At 37.1% G+C, this 21,998-nt stretch overlaps 1 protein-coding gene across 2 annotated transcripts in view; it reads right to left on the bottom strand.

Moving 5' to 3' along the window:
* PLXDC2 (plexin domain containing 2) overlaps positions 1–21,998 on the bottom strand; it is a 404,494-nt gene that overhangs the window by 231,518 nt on the left and 150,978 nt on the right. For both annotated transcript variants that reach the window (XM_054592949.1, XM_054592940.1), the window contains one exon: positions 12,029–12,240. In XM_054592949.1, the coding sequence (XP_054448924.1) occupies positions 12,029–12,240 (212 nt within the window). The remainder of the gene's footprint in view (positions 1–12,028; positions 12,241–21,998) is intronic.

The raw sequence follows: 21,998 nt of genomic DNA on the forward strand, positions 1-21,998 counted from the left end.
AGCAACAAAATATCTAGCCTTGTTTCATCCCTCATGGAGGTTGTAATCTGAATTAGATTTCCCAAGATCGGTTCTTTTGAAAGTCTGGTCATTTCATGGTGATATGATTTGGAGTGATATCCTTAGAGTTTTATTGCCAAACCATGTTTTAAATAGAGAGGCCCTCTCACTTATTCTAGGAGAGAACTTACTTATTCATCTCCCATGGGGTTGCAGTAATGGAGACATGCACAACGGTTTTGGACTACACACATGGTTAGCAGTATATGAGTTTCTAGTCAAGAGAAATGCTTGGTTGAGAGGGCAAATTTGCCACACACAGAAAAAGACGGACTACAGTGATTGACACAGACGCGGGGAGCCAAGCCTCACAGGGCGCACGTGCATGTGTGAAAGGCGAGTATGAAGGAAGAGAGAATTGGAGAACCACATTTGAGCTGCCCCATTGTCATGAGTCCACCATTGTATCTCCTTTCCAGTTTTCACAATTATTACTAAAAAGAAATCCATTATGCTTTGGTTCTTTTCATATGTCTCCTCCTTATCTTCCAGAACCATAATCTAAAAAGTATAATTAAAGCTAAAGGCACTCACTGAAGCAAAAGGGACTGTTAGCCAGTCCTCCACATAGCTGTATAATTTTTATCATTGACCTTGTGGAAAAAAAAAAAAGTGCTGATTGGGTTGCTCAGGGAAAGAAGACACCTAATTCAAGCGTAAAGTAGATGTCTGGTAGAAGGTGCTATCTAAGCCACCATTTATTTTCTCCCTTTATTTACCATGATTAGGAATGATGCACACATGTGTGCATGTGCACATACATACACACAGAATACAGATATACACAAAACATGCATTTACAAATTATCAAAACTTCTCTTGACAGGCTTTGAAAAAAAATCTCTAGTATATAGCAACTCTGCCTACATGTAAGGATTTTTAAAACCACTACCTACAATGCCAAGTTCTTTGGCTTCAATGTTGCAGCTGCAGCCCAAAAGAAGACAATGGTACATCGGTATGGTGGCCACTGAGCAGACAGGGAAGGTCACTGGGGGAAAGTACTGCTAGTCAAGAATAGAAAGGAACAAAGAAAATTAATGTGGGTCCCAGATTCTGCTTCCAGGGTGGCTCGCTCATTGCTTTGTATCAAGCACTATTTCCAAGTTGGAAATCATTCCCTCTTCCTAGATTTTTTATTACCAACATTTAAAAAGTCAGTAGAAAATCAGGAAGAACAGTATCACAGTCATTTACCATTAACTGAAATTTGCATTCACAAGTGATCAGCAATTAAAAAAAGTTTCCTTTGAAAATGTTTAAACATTTTTCTTAAGTAGATAAAAATGGAGTTTTTTTCTTTTGTCCTTTTAGGCAAATGACTGTATACAGAATATATTACATTCTCCTTTTAATAACAAGGTAAGAAAGCAAAACTTAAAAAAATATCTTTGAAGTGGCAGTTATGTTTGTTCAGCAACAAAACTGTCTAAACAAAGCAGGTCAAATACACTCTGAATCTGCTCAGGCCATAACAAACCTATTCAATGAGGCAAAATAATATTTTGACCAGCATGGCAAAAGTTATTTTGGTTTCCTCTTACCATCTTTGAGAACCAATAAGTAACTAAATTGTAGCTGTCTGTTAACGTCTTCTGCTGTAAACAGATTCATGTTGGATGGGATATTGGCAGGAGGGAAGAAGAGAGATGTTGGATGTGCTGATTATTTTATCTGGATAGGTTTATGATGAAAAATGTTACTTTGCACAGAGTTTTTGAGGGACAGCAAATATACAAAGAGCTGTCTAAAAAGTTTGTTTATCTTTAAAAGATAATTTTACTATCACCAGGTCCAATTAATAATAAGAAAAATTTTCTAATGGATACTTACTATTTTGGTTTAGCACATTTTTATATTTATTTAAAAAGGCTGTTTTCTTACTCTTTAAATTACATTTTTACCATTTGAATATGACACTCTTCTATTCTGGTGAAGATTAACCCTCTTTGCTTGTAAAAATAATAAAGCAATATCTGATTACTCAATGATGAGAGAAAGATAAAAAGTCATTTTTGTTCAATTTGTATTTAAGAAAGAGAAAATGACTGTTTATGCCTGGTGGTTAAGATAAGAGATTCTTTCATAGTACTATTTACAATGCATATTTAACTGTTTTATATTCATTTTTAAAGTTTGTTAGTGGTCCTTTTAAACATTTTCATACATGAAATTTTAAATGATCTTTTACTTTATACTTGTTTTAGATGAGAGAATAAGTAAAGATTTGTATTTGAATATGAACACTGTGCAAAGCACTATAACCTAAGGAAAAAATGGAAAATATTATAACCTAAAATTTTCTTAAATGTCTGTGGGTTACAAATCATTATATTCATCTTTGAAAATTATAAAACTTCCCAGCATAGAATTCATGAAACTCTAATAATTTAGGCAACATTATTTTTGTGTGTGAGAAATCCTATCATAAGATGAAATAATTTTTGTTTTGAAAGTACCTAAAGGTTTTTGTTATTAAAATGTGTTGTGGCTAAATAAAAATTTTAATGTAAACAGGTAGAAATCAGATTTGCAAGTTTTTCTTTCAAATTCCAGAGGCCCCAAGTGGGATCAGCACTGTGAATCCAAAATAAGATGGATAGATACATGATTGATTAATAAGTATTGTCTAAAAGACGAATGTTAGTGCGTCCTGTATTTTATTCTTTAAGCTAGAGATAGGGTAATATATGAAGCTTACAAAAGAAAAATTACTTGGAAAAGAGAAATAGTATCACTAGTGTTTAATTCATTCATTTAATTCAGTGCCATGGATTCCAAACTATTATTTCAATTTAATAGCTCAGGCTTGAAATAACATATAGAATATAGCTCAAAACAACTGCTCCCAAGGGCTGCAAAGTTCAATTCTCCTCTTGTTTCTGGACAGTTTCAGACATCTATGCATTGCTAGATCATGAACAAAATGGTTGCGCTTTTAGGGATACACAGAAAGAAAATTAAGGCAGTCTCTTTTCATTCTGAAAGTTACCACTCATTCTTAAAAAGACCTTTTGACATTAGATGCCTTTTTTGAAAAAAACAGAGTGGCATATTACACATTTATTTGTGACAAATGTGAAAGCAATTACTATGAATATACAAGTGTATGCTTTATTTTAAAGAGACTCTTAACTATCTTAAAACTGCTTCAGAAATGCAAGGTGTAGAAGTCTCATGCACACTCAGCAAAGTATGCTTAAAATAGAAATACAATATTTCATACCTTAATTTTAAATAATCAGAAAATTTTAAATGTCTTCTGTATTTGTAATGGCCCATTTTTTGTGTAGACCTCATAGTCTTTCCAGCTAAATTACAACATTTGGCAAAGACACATGAGATACCTTTGACAGAGGTCCATAGAAACTTGTGGGTATCACATAAAATTACAGAACATCATTACAGACCTATATTCCTTATTTTTTCAATGAATTGGTGCTAAATTATAAAGTGGTTATTAATTTGTTAGATAAAATAAGGCAAGGACCTGGTGTGGTTTAGTATACCAAATTGTTATTAGAATTTCTAAAAATTAAGTAAGCTCATAGCATAGGGGCTGGCAGATTCATGATACTGTAAATCTTCATGAAAGTAAGTAAGTACTGGCACTAATATTGCTCCAGATATAGTAATAAAAATCACACTATTGGCATGCCTGTACCCACTTAGCCCTATGTAGTCTTGGAACTACAATCAGTTTTATTACACAATTTCTAATTCTGAGGGAAAAAAAAAGAAAAAGAAAAAACGAGTCTTTAAAACATAATGCATTAATGTAAAACAGGACTGCCCAGTGATTGACCCCAGAAGCTCTCTCTTTGCTCCCCAGAAACCAGAGAGCTGAGGGGATTGTGAAGGGAAGTAGAATTTGCCAACCCAAAATATGCCTTTTGAGATACTGGTTTTAAGCTGTTTATTTTCAAGAAACCAAAGACTCAGAAACAAACCTCTGTCCTTCCCCCTAACTGCCTAAAAGGAATTTAGATAGAGGGCCTGGTCCAGAAAGGGGGGTTTCTTCACAGATAACTATAGTTTAATATAAATGAAGTGTGATAGATGAGGGGGGCCTGGCAAACACCCGTTGATCAACGTCTTCTTTGTGCCTTATTGTTAAAGATGGCCCAGAAAATATTTACTTAACAAACTTCTGTTTTTTCCATCTCCATGTAAATTGCCTTCCTGCTCTATGAAGTCCCAAACTATAACCCACTTCCTAGTCTCCTTAGCTCAAGATGACATATAAGCTCTTAACTGCCCAAACTGTCCTCGGGTCTAACAGTCATATGAAATGCCCACATATATTTAATAAACTTAGCATTTTCTTTATGTTAATCTGTTTTATGTTAATTTGATTATTAGTCCAGCCAGAAGAACTTCAAAGCATACGGGGAAAATTGTTTTTCTGTCCCCACAATAGGATATGCTCTCTGCAAGGAGATGAACTGATCTTGAACTCAGCATTCCATGGGACCTGATAACCCAACCCAGGTGCTGATAGCTGACACTTTCTAGCACTTCTGAAATGGCTGGCAGGTAAGCCTGGGCTGTTTGGAGCTTGATCCCTCCGTGTTTACTTCCCTTATGCAATGCTCTTTTTATGCTTGTTCAGTGAAGAGAGAAAGCAAAGAGGACACCTCCCTCCGTGGAGCACTGTCCCGCTGCAGGCCACCTCTCCATGGCTGCCTGGAGGACAGGAGATGGGAGCATCTGCTGGCTTTGCTGCTCCTGAAGTCCAGTCCACCCATAGGGCCACTTGCTCCTTCACCTTGAACCTTTTGTCAGCATATAAAGACTAGATGCATTCTGGCTCAGCAACCAATTAATCTGTTTCTTCAGCATGATTTTTTCAAATCTATTCGAAAAAGATCTAGACCTATGACATTGGGCTGTACTATAATTTTTTACTGAAAATAATAATTCTCATAAAACAATATTTTAAATCTCCCGTTGAAAGATAGTCTGAGCAAAGAAGAAAAATAAGACTGCAAGATGATAAAATAGAAATTCAACTGATTAATAGTCATCTGGTGTTTTCTATATTAGAAGTTCCCTATCACTGTCACCAGTTAGTGCAAAGAGAGGCAGAGGACATAATAGGATCCTCATGAATGACTAAGAAACTGAGGTAGGGAAAACTCAGCAATATTCTTATAATTAATCTCAAGGTGGGGCAGGTTAAATATAATCTTTTTCTTTGTACATTGAGAATTCAAGCATATTATCCACTCTGAAATATAATTCCTGTTTTGCAAATAAATTATATGACTAACACACTTAGTAATTTTACGCCCTGTATGCATCATTCCAAAGACTATTTCCATGCCATACTTGTAAGTAAACTGAATTAGCTCACAAGGAAGCATCATAGATAATGCTGTTATTCTTTATGTTACTCTTTGAAGGACAGTTATGAATCTTTTTCCATTTTTGTTTTAATAAAGACCTACCATGTCAAGCTAAAAATAATCTATAACCAAGCAAGATATATGATACTCTATTTTAATCCTCATTATCTTTTTAGAGGATGAGCAATAATTGCAGATCAGTTCTGCCTGCTTTACTATTTTCAGCGCATTTTTTTCTTTAAAAACTAAAAGCCCTCATCAATATTCTATAAGAAAATGAATGGGATTCAGCCAAGTTTAAAACTACATGGTTTTTAGCTGATTACCAAAACAGAAGAAATGGAAATAGATTTTGTTGTCAGTTAACATACAGTCTTTGACAATGCAGAGTTGGCAGCACAGGGTCAGTCCCCAGCCTTCATGCGATGGATGCTGTACAGGTCTGCGGTCAGCTCCCCTGCGGGGAAGGCAATGGCAAGGATCTGCAAGTCACCCTCACAGTCAAGCAAGCACCAGAAGGCTGGGCGAAACGTTGTTCACAGCAGTTAATGTCAGTTAATGATTCGAAATCTAAACCTTTCTCAAATTCCTATGTTCATTCATAGCCTTTTCCCAAGCTACTGTCTCATGTCACTCCACAACAATTCTCATCTAAAGTTAATTCATCTTTCCACCCCCAGATGTGGGTTGTCTAATGAAATCCCTACTCACCCTCACCCCATAGCAATATTTTAGAAGCATCAATGCAATCTTACCTTTTCCTATTTAAAAACTTTCAGTGGCTTCCAAGTATTCAATACCTTCCAGATAAATCCCAAACACCTTAATACAGTATTCATTGTGAACTAAATGCTTGTGTCCCTCCAAATTCATATATTAAAATCCTAACCCCCAATGTGATTATATTAGAAAGTGAAACCTTTGAGAGGCGATTAGGTCATGAGGGGGGAGCCCTCACAAGTGAAATTAATGCTCTTATAAAAGAGACCCCAGACAGCCCTCTAGTCCTTGCAGCCATGTGAGGACACAGCAGAAGAATGGCTCTCTATCAGACAGGACGCAGGCTCTCACCAGACACCAGATCTGTCAGCACCTTGATCTTGAACTTCTCAGCCTGCAGAACTGTAAGTAATAAATATTTGTTGTTTAAGGCTCCTTAGTCTATGGCATTTTTGTTATAGCAGCCTAAGGGACTAAGACACTAAGTATAAAGGGAAGTTTAATGTTATGCCCCGCTTTCTCTGTACATAACGTACTCTCTAGAAATACTGATACACGGCTACCTTCTCTTTCTTCATAACTTGGTTCATGTGCCCTCAAATGCTTTCTCATCATTTGTGGAAGCAAATCTGACACCTACATGGCACTTGAGAAACTTTAGTTCACTCTTGAGTCAAATAAGTGTGCCCCCTCAGGACTAATGATAATATTCCCTTTGTTCAGCTTTTTGTTTCTGTGACCACATACTGAAACCTCTGAGAGCATAACATTCCCTAAACTGGAAATGTTTCATTAAAAAAAATCTACACCACTTTTCACGTTCAATCATAAATACACTAACAGCTGTTCAGTATCAGGTGGTACATTTTTCTTTCAAAAACTGTCACAAACTTTCATGGTCATATTGTCTCACATATAAGTATTCTCTTCCATGAGATCACTATACAGAACAGTGGTCTGTAAAGAATCAACACAGCAATATTCTATTAGTTTACATTACTCTATTTCCGTGAAATTGGACAATGTGTTTGATTATGACCCACTATTTTTATTCATTATTGTTATGGTCAGGTCTCTGACACACATGAGTATTAGGCTTTTCATTATCTGAGAATGTTGTGATATATTCTGCATGCTGCAAACATACCATGGACATTCTGCCTACATGGAATATTACGGAATTTGCTTTCTTCTTTGTAAGATAGTCATCAAAGCAACCACACTCTTTTTTAGATTAAGCATTTGACAGTGACTTCTTTATTTTCAAATACATTACCTAGTGAGGCACTGTAATAAAATATGAGAACACACACAGTAACCATGTGTGCAGCAGTTATCAATTGCTAACTTTTTTTAAGAAACATATTTTACAAGTTGTAAAAATAAGATGCAGACACAAGGACAATGTAGGCCATACAGGAAGATCATAAAGGGTTTTTCTTGTGAATTTAGGAGGAAAAGTGGTTGATCTCTAGTTTTTAACTACATTTATTCACATGTATTTGATGACCATTCTTGACTGCACCTTCCTCAGAGCTATAAGACAAACAGATAATACAACAAATGCTGGAAATGCCTGCAATTTTTAACTTGATACCAGAATGAGAAATACATGAGACATGTTATTGTCAATTTAATCTAGGATTGTTCAGAACATTTATATCCTCAAAACTACTAGCTACTTGATGCTCCAACTCCTTGCAACTTGAAGTGTGGCCGGTGGTCCAGACACATCTGCATCACCTGAGAGACAATGGTCAAGCTGATAATTTCTGAACCAGTTTGGATCATAAAGCTCCACTTATAGGATCTGTAAGCCCTATTTTTAAACCTTCCCTTCTTCAAGTCACCCAGGTGCTTGTCAGTCAGGACTAAAAAAAAAAAATCACTTGATAATCTTTTTCAGAAACACCTTCATTGTCCCAAGAGTGGGAATATAAAGCTTCAAATACTGTATGTGAATACAGGCACATATTTGGTTCAGTGTATTAGAAAGGAATTAGGGGTTGATGTCTGCAAAGTGAAGAACTATAACTGACCAACACTATTACACAGGAATAACTTAATAAAGTTGTGTTTTATGAAAATCAGTAAATCTCACTGAACACTGCCTGCTCAGGCCCCCTCCGTTCTGTAAGGCACCGCGGAGTTCTCTGTGCCAGAAGACGGAAGGGCAGCGGGCAGCGAGGTGAAGATATGTGTCCTGCTCATCCAAGCATGTGTCCCTGGGGTCATGGGTTCACTGAAGGCTGCTCAAACAAGGCTGTGCCGTGAATGGAATCCTACTTTACTTGAAAGTTATGGGAGCCCTTAGATTCCCAAAGTCATCACAGAAAGTAGCACAGGAGTGATTGCTCTATGGCACCTCACACTTAATACCTACAAATCAGAGGAAGGCACTGTTTTTCTTACTTGGCCCACACGATCAGAGAAAATACAAGAAGAAAATCTTACATAAACCAACACTCAGATCAGTAGTGGCATTTCTTACCATTGAGTCCCTGCTTGTTCAACAGGAACTACAATTGATTTTAAAATATCTTTCTATCTTCATGGCAAGGATGTTTTTTTAAATGGTGACACCACCAACAACAAACTTCAATTGGAAGAATTCTTTAGCGGGGATACTAGGTTTTATCATCCCTCCATTATCTGTTCTCATGCAGAGCCAGAAAAAAACACTCACAAATTTAAGAGAACAACAGTCTTTGTTTCATAATGAATTTGTGCCAAAATGGTAAATATGCTATTGTCTTTTGACTTTGTTGAATGAAAGTGGGATAGATACTCTAGATATGGCAGAAGTGAGGACTTACACAGGAATACCATCCAGGTGGTTTCAGTCTCACTGGGATACAAATTAGTTCATAAATTACTACTGCAGCCAGGGCTCTAAGGCAAAATAATTCTGATTCCTGAGACTGACTGTGGAAGCCTTTCAAAGAAAGAACACACATAGTCTTTCATGCATATCGCTTGTAATGAGCAATATAAAGCAAAATGCTTATTCCTAAAAGGTAGGAAAGATCTTGTCCCCATGTCCAAGACTGAGTAGTTATTCTATAACCATTTGGTTCCTTTTTTTAAAATTCCTGTTTCCCTCAATCCAGAAAAAGTGTTTTCCCCAAAAAGAGATACAACAGTGTTTAAAAATACTATTTCAAGGCCAGAACAAATAAACTTTTCAGAAAAGCTTTGGACGTAGGCTTTTGTTTCAAGAATTAGTGGTGGTTTCAAGAAATGATGTATAGGTCTTTACATCCCCAATAATCTTCCTCAATCCAGAACCACATCCAAATAAATACTCTCAACATAAAGGCAGTCTTCTTGTAATATCTAGTTTCAAGACAAGACCCCTCCCAGCTAGACTGAAATGCCAAAGCTACTTTCATATTGATATCTAATTGCTGCCACTGTCCATTTATCTTCCCTTGCATATTAGAGAAAGCTAAGTCAAGTAGAAGTGCTAAATTTCCGCGGCTGGGCAGGCCTGAGGTTGAATACCAGCCCCTTTATTCATTAATTGCAGTGCTTAGGAAAAAAAATACTAAACCTAAATCTGAAATTGCCATCATGTAAAAGTCACTGAAGTCACCAGCGAACCTGAGGATGCAAATCTCTCTAGGCTGATGTAAGGACTAATAATATCCATACAATACCTGGGAGATCTAAGCACCTTGAGAGTACCCAGCAAACAGCTTCCTGAACCATCCTTCATTCTTCTTTTTACTGATTCAAAAACCACTGACATTATGTTGTCTCTCTCTGATAAGGTAGAAAAAGAAAAAATGGCTGAATAACAATATCACAGATATGATAACAACTGGGATTATATTTCGAAGAGTGTTAATACATCCCTGAGCAAAGAGATTTTCTATTTCACAAGTGATTAGGAAAATTCAGCATCCTGCACAGTGATTACAGAGTCCTAGGAATCTTTGTTCCCTTCTTTCAATCTCAGTGGGTACCGTTCTGTTCAGAGAGTTAACACCTGCACAGCTCTCTGTTCTGTTCAGCTCTCCTTTCTTTATGTTGCACCCTAGCTAAAGAGCTTCTCTAGGAAGAATAATGTGGCCTACTCCGTGTTGCTATAACAACATAGTTGCCAAAATAGTAGGCACACTGCAGGAGTCAGAATAGCCTCTTATAGATACAGTATGACTTCTGCTCCTGGCACTGGCTGAGGCAGCGAGGGACCACCAGAGTCCATACTAATTAAGGAGATGGAGAGGGGTTTTGAAAACTGCTGGGCTTCTCACATACACAGAATCCCACTGGCTTGTGCTTCAGATCTTCTGAAGAGTCCTCTCACTAATGAGGGAACAAATGGTGCCTTGATACTATTTGCAGGAATGTGTAGTATCTATTTCATGAAGTGGAGATTTTTCCTAAATAATGAGTAGTGCACGGCAGTAAAGAGAATGATGCCTGATTCTTAAAAAGGATTAGGTCTGTCACCTGGGAGAAATGAGAAACTAAAACTTCAGAGTCAAACAGACTATGCAATGATACAATGGCCACATCATGGATGACAACAGAACTCTGACCCCAACCGCCAGAGCAACCAGCCCAGGGAACCAGGACGTAAACTTGGTAGCAATCGGCCAACAATGGGCAGGACCTGATTAATAATTGGCAGCTTCCCTATTTTTTTTCTCCCAGCATCCAACTCAGGACCAACCACAGAAAGCCACACATACTCCCTCAACCAATCACACAAGATACTGTTTTACAGAAGCCCTGCTCCCACTTCTCCAGGTCAACACTCATCAATCAGAGCTTCCATGAAGACTTTTCTTTTTTTCAACTGAAACCTTTCCCTCTTCCCTGTTTTAAGCCTCCACCAGAGGCAAGTGATGGAGGCTGGCCCCCGTACTATGGCAAACTGAAAAAACAGCTCTTGTTCTCATTTGGGTGGTTTTTGCTTATTTCCATAAGATTTACATGGTGGTTTTTGTTGTATCTAGTGCACTAACAAGTTCTTATTTTATGATTTGCAATGCTAAGGACTATAGAAATTTAAGCAATAAAATACTACCCTTGAGGCCTCTGGCTCACCCTAAAATCTGCCTAAAATCTGCCCTCAACAAACTTCCAGATTCACCAAACCTGTCTCCAACCCCTCCCCACTCAACTTCATAGCTGTCCCCATAATAAAGAATTACTTACAGTCAGAGGGTGTCCAACCATCCCAGTTTTACCAGAACTTCCCCATTTTTAGCACTGAAGGTCCTACACTCCAGGAAACCCCCCAGTTCAACAGCTGGTCACCCTGCGAGACTCTGCAGCGCGCCATGCTGCTCTACAACTCAGTTGCCGCAGATGTCGTCACTCTGCCAGGAATCTTCTCCCTCACCACCAACAGGAGATCAAGCCGGTGGGCTCCTCTCAATTTGCCAAGTCCCTGCCTAGAAGCCCAGTCCTGGAATTAATCTCTTTGACAACAGCCCACCCCCCTTACCCTAATCACATGATCACTCCCTCCTCCACGCCTGCCACACTCCAGCCTGTATATTTTTTTGTACATATGACACAGCATAGAGATGATTTGATAATGGTGCTTAGACCCTCTTACACAATAAATTCCTTGCAGGCAGGAACTGTATTGCATTTATCTCTGTGTCCCCTCACTCTCATCTCCACACTGTGCCCATGTGTGTTGGGTTCGTGAGTAAACAAAGTTATGGGTGATTACATGGTTTAGCTGTTTATTTGATATAATTACAATTATTTACTGTTGAATGACTAAATATGAATAAATTAATTATTTACCAATGAATTAAATTGATCCTTACCAAAAGAAGTCCAAAAGTTTTAGATTGAGTTGAAGGGACAACATATGCTGAGTGCCTCACAAGAAATATATGCATTAATCCATTTCAATTATACAGAGTATTTACCTCGATCTGGGTAGTGTTGTCCTGTCCATCATCCAGTAGCAGGTCTGTGAAGCTCCTGGGCTCTGGGGAGTCTTGGCCCATGCTCGCTCGGTTCGTGTCCACTGCCTTGAGGGAATCTGTGTTCCTTTTCCACCGGTGGCTGAATGCATACGTGTCTACTTCTATCTCCTCTTCTACTTTCGGGAAGGCCTGAGGAACTTGATATTGCCAGTCTGTTTGAAAAGAAATAAAAGAATAAATCACTGCTTGCTATGAATCATACATGCACTATCAACTTAAGTAGGAAAACAATTATGCTAGCCATGAAAATAGAAAACTATTCATACAAGTGAAATCTGTTTAATTGCAATATTTTGTGTTGGTATGCACGTCTCTGAGTAGAATGCAGTTTTAGGACACATCACAAGTTGTGACAATGGTTAATGTGCAGATGCAGTAGAGTCTCTAAAACAGATGTGCAGCCCTAAAGCAATGCATTTTTATTCCCTTTGTTCCCTGTCTTCCACACACATTTCATATACCTTTCTCAGTTGCTGTGAGAAAACAAGCTGCAATCCAAACAAAGGAATGAAAAACCAAGTGATTCTCAGTCTATTTGAAAATAAAAGTCTGACATTATTAACTTTGGAGCTTCTATTTGTTTCATGTGAGTTATGCTGAAAGCAAAGAGACACCACTGTGTTTGAATGGGTTAAAATAATACATGGAATGATCTTCATGTAAATGTGCTAACCTGCCTTGTTGCTCACAAGTCAGACTTGGTTCACTGCCGAAGTCATTTAATAAGCAATGCCCTCAGGAAGCATCACAAATGTTCTTGTTCACTCGTGCTGTTCCTACCTTGGAATCTTCTCGGGGAGGTAAAGACTGACAGTAATAGGCACTTAGAGAAATGGATGGGAAGGCAAGGAGATCACATCGCAAAGGCATTTGAAAGCCATCTGCAGGGACTGGCCCTGCTCACCCTGCCACTGCAGGAGGGAAAATCAGACGTGATCATTGCCCCGAGTCTTTCATTCTGGGAGGTCAGCGGGGGGATGTAGCGCAAGTATGAGAGATTCAGTGTCTGACTAAGGAGAACAGCCCTTTTCCACACAGCTATTACCAGAAGATATGAATCGACAGTCTTGATAACTGGCAGGATATGGGTTCCTAAAAAGCTGAGAGCAGTGATTTAATTAGGACTGTGATGTTCTCCTCAATACAGGAACATTCCAAAAAACAAAAATGTATTTAATGTGGCTTATAATACCACAGAATCAGCTATTCACAACTCTGATAACTAATGTAAGGCTACCAGTACTTACTACAGGCGAATGGTCCAAAATATCTCTCTTGCATCTCAAAAAAGTGATCATTCTTCTGGGCAGAGAGACTATACTTTGGTTTTATCGTAAACTTTAAAGGTCTCCCACTGCCTGATGTCTTTGTGGATACAGCAATAATGAGAAACACTACCACAGTAGTGTTCCTTCTAGACCTTTCCATGGTCTCATATAATAATATAATTTAAAAGAACCATGGAAATGGAAATGGCCAAGAACTCCACAAAAACCCCAAGAATGAAGCACTGTGTTCAATTCATAGAATTGTTGTAAGGATGGAAAAAATTCATGTACTTTACGGGTTGATCACGGTTGCCTCCCAGCCTCCAGGAAATCTTTCTTTTTTAACACTGCTGTTTCCACTAACATATGAATGTTTGCTGAATGAAAGAATGAGTGAATGGGTGAATGAGTTGTTGACAGTCTCTTTGGACCAGGCAGAATTACATAATAGAAGAAATACTGTACAAGGATTCAGGAGACCCTGGGAGGAATTTTTCCTATTAGGTTTGCTAGGTATCGAGTTTGGCATAATTCACAAAACTCTCTGTGCTTTAGTTACCCTATATTTTAAATGGGAATGGACACATCTCACCTGCAGAAGCAGCCTGCTTTTCCTGAGGATGTGTCAGGCCCTAAGACCTGGTTCTAGGCAGAGCTACATAAAGCAATTTCATTTGCTTTATTTATATATTCCGCCTCATTACCAAAAATATGTGAGGCAGCTTACAACAAAAGTAAGCAATAAAAGTTTTATAACAACCAAATGAAGGCCTCCTAGCACAGCACTTAGGTTAACTTTAGAGTTGTGCATTTGCCTTGCACTAGGTGTAGTATCTCTCTGAGTACAAATAGTCATGGAGGAACAATTGAAAATCCATACAGAGTCCTTTTTAGAATATCAATCTAGACAAGAAATGTGGCAAATGTAATGCAGTTAGTGAATTAAACGGTCCCAGATATAAAAAGTGTTTTAAAAAAATCACTCCAAAGGAATAGCTCGAACCAGAGGTATTTTCCTCTGTAATGTAAATTAGGGAAAATATACTGAAAACTTCAAAGACTTAGACTTTATTAAAATCTTCAAAACAGAATTTCAAAGCAACTCTGGGTTTCTTTTAAATTAGTATTATTGTTGGATATTAGTGGACTGATCATTTTATCACTATCTTTTCAGATGTTTACAGCACAGGACAAATACAGTACTTTCCACGGTGCCTGTTAGGCCAGTACCGGCATCCTAGCCCTGTGGTCCCCGGCCCAGGGCAGGGAGCAGATGAAATAGCGGCTATTGGGGGAGCGGCTGTCTGCATAGGGACTATATTTCTCAACTTCCTTCAGTCCCCTTTCTCATTTCCTCCTTGCTTTCTTACCCAAAGAGAAGAAATAAACAGGAGTTTCAAAATTTAGGCAATATAAAGTTCACGTTCCCGTGGTGAATTAAACAAGGAGGCCATTCCATAGACTGAGGGGGTACTAATATGTTAGCCGCCTACACAGGAAGCAAACCCAAACCTAAGCCTGTAAATTCCTCAAGATTAAAAAATCAAAACCTAAGGACAACTCTGCTTTTCCAAATCAAGTAGATGCTTAAGCAATAGCCAATCAAATAGTTTCCTTACTTCGCTTCTACCTTTTCTTCATAGGAGCCTCTCCCCTAACGTCCATCCTTAGTGCTCTTGATCACTTCTGGTTTGGTGCTATCCCTGTGGAAGTGATTACCCAGGTAAACTTCATATTTTTAATATGCTGAACTTTATCTTTTTACACCACTTATGCTGAAGTTTGGGACTTTTCATTAGTGTGTCAAACTCTTGTTTTTGCAGTGACCATGCAAACTTTAGTAACAGGGTGATTGGGGAAGGTAAACTGAGCAGACAGGTAGGGCTCTTGTATGAACAAGAACAACTGCTTACACTAGCTCTTACAAGGGTAGGTCTCCAGATCACTGTGGAGTTTTGGTGTTTATTTTTTAAAATTTTTTAGCACTGCCTTATGAATATTTTCTCTTGCTTTACTGTCATATCAGCTATTACTTCATTGTTGGTTTGTCTTCATTGTGGATGGGCGTGTTCCTCCTAAACTTTGCTACCTTACATTTTGTAACTGATCAAAATGGATCACTTGCTAGCTCTCACTGTATTTACAGAAATGTAAACATAATCTATAGAAGGACTTGAGGGTTTTCTAATGAGAAAATTTGTGAGCGTTAGGTCCTGAAACTCCATGAATTTTCTTTTGGTTGCTATCTTAGAACTAATTCTTTTTCTCTGGTGATGTTATTTATAAGCAAGACTACCCAATCATGCATAGAGGATGCGTCCCTGTATGTTCATTATTCAGTAATACATGGTTCATCAAGACTAAAGTATAACCTTGGCTTAGATTTTCATTCCATTTCAGAATCATTTGGATGTTTTACAGCAATAAAAACTGAGAAACACTGGCAAAACCAACCACAGGCTGGTTTATCTACACTGTAAATTATTCCTAGACACTTCATGAGTTTTCAAACTGAAAAATATTTGAAATCACTACCAAAACAAATCATTTGGAAGCAGGATGAATGGATATATGTCATATAATTTTCCCTTCCCAGCTGCAGTGAAAACAAAAGCAACAAGAGGGATCTTTGAATTGTGTATTTGAACAGAGTGTTTGCTTTCTGTCCACTATATGTTAATCAAACCACCACTGGAAAATGCTCAAAGATAATTTTCTCCAACATATTTCACTATAGTTGTTAATCGCATCACTCGTGGAAACAGTAAATATATATGACTCCCATTAGGATATTAAGAGAGAAAGATTAAAGACATATTTTTGTGTCTATAACAAATAAGTTGATCTTAACACATTCTTGAAATATTTTATTCAATTAAAATAGCCAATAAGCTGTTATTGAAGAAAGTACTTCATTATATTTCAAATAGAACATCACTATGAAACCCAATACTCTCTAGCTAATGAGAGTAAAAGAAGAAACACATGTATATTCTCATATTATTTTTTGCAAACCTTGCAAGTCTCTTTCGTGCCATCACATACTGTAAAATGAAATAACGTAAAATAATATTAAAATAAAATTGAAGAAAGCTGTGCTGGGCTGGATATATTCATATTTGTATGTTATCTTAATGATCTTATTTAAATACTTTGCATTTAATTATGGTACAAGTTATATGTTGAAAACATCTTTAAACCCATTTCTTAAGTCTTGCATACAAACCATGTGCACAATACACATTGAATCACACAGAAGTAACTACATAAATTGGTTCTTATGTAATTAGGATTAGTCAAAACTGCCTCTTTTGACAAACACTTTGGCCCGCACTTAACAAGGAAACAAAATCACCCCTCTGAATACTCTGCAGAAACATTAAGATTTCTCACAGCAAAGAGATTTACTGGCTAGATTTATCTGAGAAGAGATAAAATCACTTGGCTAAGCTAGACTGCCATATGGCTTTGCTTCTCAATTTATTGTCAAAGTGAGGAAGAAATTATGTCCTTGGTTATGTCCAATAATGAACTGACTACGCAGTGGACTTTGAGGTTTTAAACTAATAGCATTTCAGAGGAAGAGAGCTACAGAAGAGAAAGCATATAGAATATTTTATTGAGAGATATTAAAGGGCTTGAGAAGGACCTAGATATGCCATTCTTTTTAAACTCCCCATGTAAATTCTTTGTGCCCTTATGGTTGAGGGCTACTGCTCCATGTTCCAGTTCCACCACAGGAACCTTAGGTCACACCATCACCATCGGTTGCCTCCTAATTGGTCTTATCATCTTCATACTCTTCCTTGTCCAATTTTACTACCAGATATACTTTTCAAATGGATTCACATCTTTTTTCTGATTAAAACCTCTAATGATGCGTTACCACTCACAAACTATAAAACAATGCATGTTCTTGTTCCAACCGGTCTCCCCTGTCTCTGACTTCCCATCACGCCCTGTGGTCCCACCACACAGAATTTTTCCATCATCTCTTTACTGCATTGAATACAACTACTTCTGCATGGAAGAAATCCTTTCCTCGCCACAGACTTTAGAAAATCTCACAGTTCCTTCAAGATCCAGTTCAATAATTGTCTTGATGAATGAAGCTTCCCTTGGCTTTCTCAGGGAGAGCCAGCTGAGTTGTCTTCTATAATCCAATAACTCTACCTGTCTTTTTAAACACTCTTCTCCCTACCTCACCTGAATGTAAAATCATGCAGAAAAGAGTTAACACAGCAGATCCGAGACTGCTATCTGTAGAAAATCATGTTTGTAAGGCCCTGGACTGGCATCTGAGAAGTTAGAATTAGTGATGGTTCCCACCATTCTCTAACAGATAAGAGTAGCTCACTGTGGCTAAACCTTTTGGGCAAACATTATGGTTTATGGTAAACACCTGCCTTCCTTCTGGGGGCCTGGAATTTGTGCTGTGCTAGATAGAAGGCAGTTCTGTGAACAGCCTGCATTTAAAAACCTTGGGCATTGAGTTTCTAATGATCTTCCTTGTTGACAGCACCACTTCACATGTGTTGTCACAGCTCACTGCTGGAGGAATTAACTGTCCTATGTCCTCCTGCTGAAGAGGGCTTTTGGAAACTTGCCCTGGTTCCCCCAGAGTGCCTTTTCTCTCTGCAGATTTGGCTTTAAAACTTTTTTCTGTAATAAATCATAGCCATGGGTACAACTATATGCTGATCCTTTGAGTCTTTGCAGTATATTCCCAAACCTGGCCTTGAAGATGCCTGAGGCAGAGACGTTTTAGAACAGGGACTCTAGTTTATATTTTTTGTCCCATCAATTCCAGGATTGACACTGACATATAATAATTAAAATTTTTGAACAAATGAAAGCATGAGAAAATAAGTGATTGGCCAGGATGCTGCTCATTTGAGACAGCATCTTAAAAGTTATGCACACAATTTCTTGTCCAACTTCTTCAGGTTTTAACCCCATGTTTCTCAGCAGGTTTCTCATAAACCAGATAACAGGGTGAAAGAAGGAGAAAACTATGGGGAAACAAATCTGTAACAGCTCCTATTTATCTTATATGAGTCTGATTCCAAAACAGCCACTGGCCAGTTGAGTGCTGTTCAGCAACACTTAGTGCTACAGTTCATCATCTCGGTGTTTTTCCATTAATGGACTCAGTAAGAAATACAACACATGTCTTGGAAGAATGTGGGCATTGCCCAGTGAAACTGAGAGGCTATGGCATAGATGAAACAAAGACAATTTTAAGTTAAAAGTAAAAGATAAGTGAGAATTACTCAAGGAGTTTGAAGCATAAGAACTCGGTCTCTGAGGCAGCAAAGCATTAGAACCATAAAGGCCTAATACCAAGATATAAGAACCTGCACACCCCCTTCTCTGTTCGTCCCCTTCTCTGACTTCAGTGTTATTGTAGGGTTCCGTGTCACTGTAGGGAAGTCTTCTGAAGGATGTCAGGCAGTGATAAGAAAGACATACAAAAAGTTAAGCAGAATGGGAAAATCTAATCAAACACTCCAAATGGGCATGGAATCAATTTATATTCCTAAAATGTAATAATTTTCTAGTTGTACTATTAAATAAAAAATAATCAGACATTTTAATATTACATATAAGAATGAAAAATTATGCTATGGAAAACATACTCTATAAGTGATCACTAATAAAATTAAGACAATTTTTTTTCTTTTATTTTTTATTTTTATTTTTTTAATTTATAGCATTTTTTTCCATTACCATTTATCTCCCTTATACCTCCCACCCCCTGCAATCACCACACTGTTGTCCAGTAAAACTTAAGACAATTTTAAAGTACCACTACATACTAACTAAAATATAAAAAATAACAGAAAGACTAAACTATGTTAAGTTAATAGGAATTATTACGCATTGCTTTTAATATAGGTTAATAATAATAACTAACCTTCATTTAGAAATAGTTAAATACTAGGTACTGTTTTAAACATTTGCATACCTTAGTGTATTTGGCATGTATTATTATTAGCCAATTTTACAGATGAGGACATCGATGCGCGTTAGAGGGTAAGTGATAGACTAAGAAAGTAACCAGAGCTTGATTCAGAGGCTTAGTCTTAACTATTACCTAATCCACCTCTGATTAATTTTTCAAGGGGTCAATTTAGTATTCTGTTACAAAGTCTAATGATATGACAATAATGAAACAATCTAAAAGAAAAAATTAAATGAAAACAAATGGGCTATTTAAAACATCAAAAATATGTAAACAATCCAGCATTTGAAAGCAAATAAGAATACAATATCCCATCAAGTTGACTCTCCCAATAGGAGTAAGTGAAACAATGTTAATGTAAAAACACAGCAGAGAGTAACAGCATATTAATATTGATCATATTTTGATTATATCTTGAAAAGTTGGGAAGTACTTTAAAATGAATAATTAATCCTCTTGTTAATGGAGAATTTTCTATTAACTGCCTAGTAGAAATTTTAAAAAATGAACAAATTCCTTCAAATAGATTTCAGCACTTGTTTTACTGTGATTTAACCTGCTGTTTCATAATAAAAAGGATGATTGTCAAATAACTCAGACCTGATTTAATTCACTGATTTTTCAGACTAAGTTGCCAGATTTGAAGAATAAACTCATTTTCACATAAGCCATAATCTGTAATAATTTATAGACAGAGAAAATAGTATTTACTTAAATTGGAGAATCTTTTAATAAAATGCTTCAGATTTTCTGTAGAAAATACTGTATCATGAACCCAGTACGTACATGGAATTTTTAGGTGTGTGACTTCCTGCTATCTATAAAAGGAGAGGTGGCAGCTTTGTAGCCTTTACAGTCTCTTCCAGCTATAAAAGTCTGTCGTCCACTGGCTAGCTAAATACCTTAACACATTTAGGGCTATTTTTGATCATATATTAACTATTCCACATTTGTTTTCAGGTTTTCTGTTTAACTTGTGAAAATTCATGGACTGTAAGAGTTTAGAGTCTCCATAGTACAATAAAAAACTAAAACTTACTTGGCAAAACACTTTAACACTTCTATTTATCATTAGCCATCCTACACTATCCTTGTTTTGTGCATTGGGAATGCCTGATTTTAGAATAAGAGCTTTGCACAAAAGTTAAGTCCCATGCATGAAAGTGTGACTCTGCTAGTGAGGGGAGATGGGAAACTCTATAAACAAGGACAAGTCATGCCAACAGCATCTCTAAGGAAAAATCTGAGTCCTCTGAGCCAGAACAGACCAGATGGAATCAATTGTTATAATGGTGTCTGGTGTCAAAGATTGTGTCCAAATGCCTAGGGCCCAAATCACTGAGGGCCTTCAATTAAATTATGGCTGCCAGATGTCTGACAGACTCTGTCTCATTGCATACTGTTATCGGACCATATTCAGTTGTGGAGTCAGAATCTGTAATAGCCCAATGTTGAACTCAGGCTGAATTAGTCAATGGCTACAGATGAAAACCAAAAAATATACTTCTATCAGATTATGTTTTATAATATTATCGGATTTAAATCATGTAAATCTCATCATCATCAAAATAGCACCTAATTTCTACAGGTTAAATGTCCTCTAGAGATTTGTGTGGACTTGGACAAGAGGCCAATAACACCTTCAATTTCCTTAAGACAAAATTATCTCCCATGTTTATTTTTTTATTTCTTAAAGATTTTATTTACTTATTTTTAGAGAAAGGGGGAGGAAAGGAGAAAAAGAGGGAGAGAAACATGGATGTATGAGAGAAACATTGATTGGCTATCTCTCGCACACCCCGAGGGGGGACCTGGCCCTCAACCCAGGCATGTGCTCTGACCAAGAATTGAACCGGTGACCTTTAGGTTTGCAGGCGGGGAGGTTATAACTTTCTGGGCCTATGTTTCTTTATTAAAAGATGACTTTAGTAAGTGGAAGACATATTCTTAGAATCAAAACCAGCAGTATTTTTCTGAAATTTGACTGAATCTAAAGATCAATGTGAACAAACTAATAGGTTAACTGAACCCCAACTCCCCAGTCCTTGCAAAAGGATGAGCAATGCCTTCCACAAGCTGCAACAACTATGTTACCTGTTTGACAAGGCCTCTAGGTCTGTGTTCAGCTCTGTGATCTGGTCGGTGCCCATTATGGTTGACCAAAAATTATTAGTTATTAAATATTAAAGATCTTTTCTGATTGGAAAAGATCACCTTTTAGATCAGGAAATATTGAAAATATTTCCTGATCTAAAAGGTGAAAAATAAAACACCAAAATCTACATTTATGAGCTCCCTTCTTATGTGTGCTGGTATTGAAAATACAGGATAAACAAAATATTGTTTCCAAATGCTCTAGTTGGAGAGTCAGTTATTACATAAAACTCACTAGCATAATAGCACACCATTAAAGATTAGGCAGAAAAATAAAATGGTCCTATATTCAGCTTTATATAAATTTAAAAGGTCAGCAGAAAAACATCAATAACACATATCATGACTAAACTATATATATCTATTTACTTTTTGACCTACAAAATGGCAATCACATATGGTGTATCTTAATATATACAAATATATATAAATAAATATACCAATAAATTTTTTAGCCCTCAATTTAAAAAATGGGCAAATGCCATAAACAGATGACTCCAAGTAAATGCCATAAATAGATCAT

This window comes from Pteronotus mesoamericanus, unplaced genomic scaffold (assembly GCF_021234165.1).
Source record: "Pteronotus mesoamericanus isolate MK-2021 breed Mesoamerican mustached bat unplaced genomic scaffold, CSHL_Meso_final contig_130, whole genome shotgun sequence".
NCBI lineage: Eukaryota > Metazoa > Chordata > Mammalia > Chiroptera > Mormoopidae > Pteronotus > Pteronotus mesoamericanus.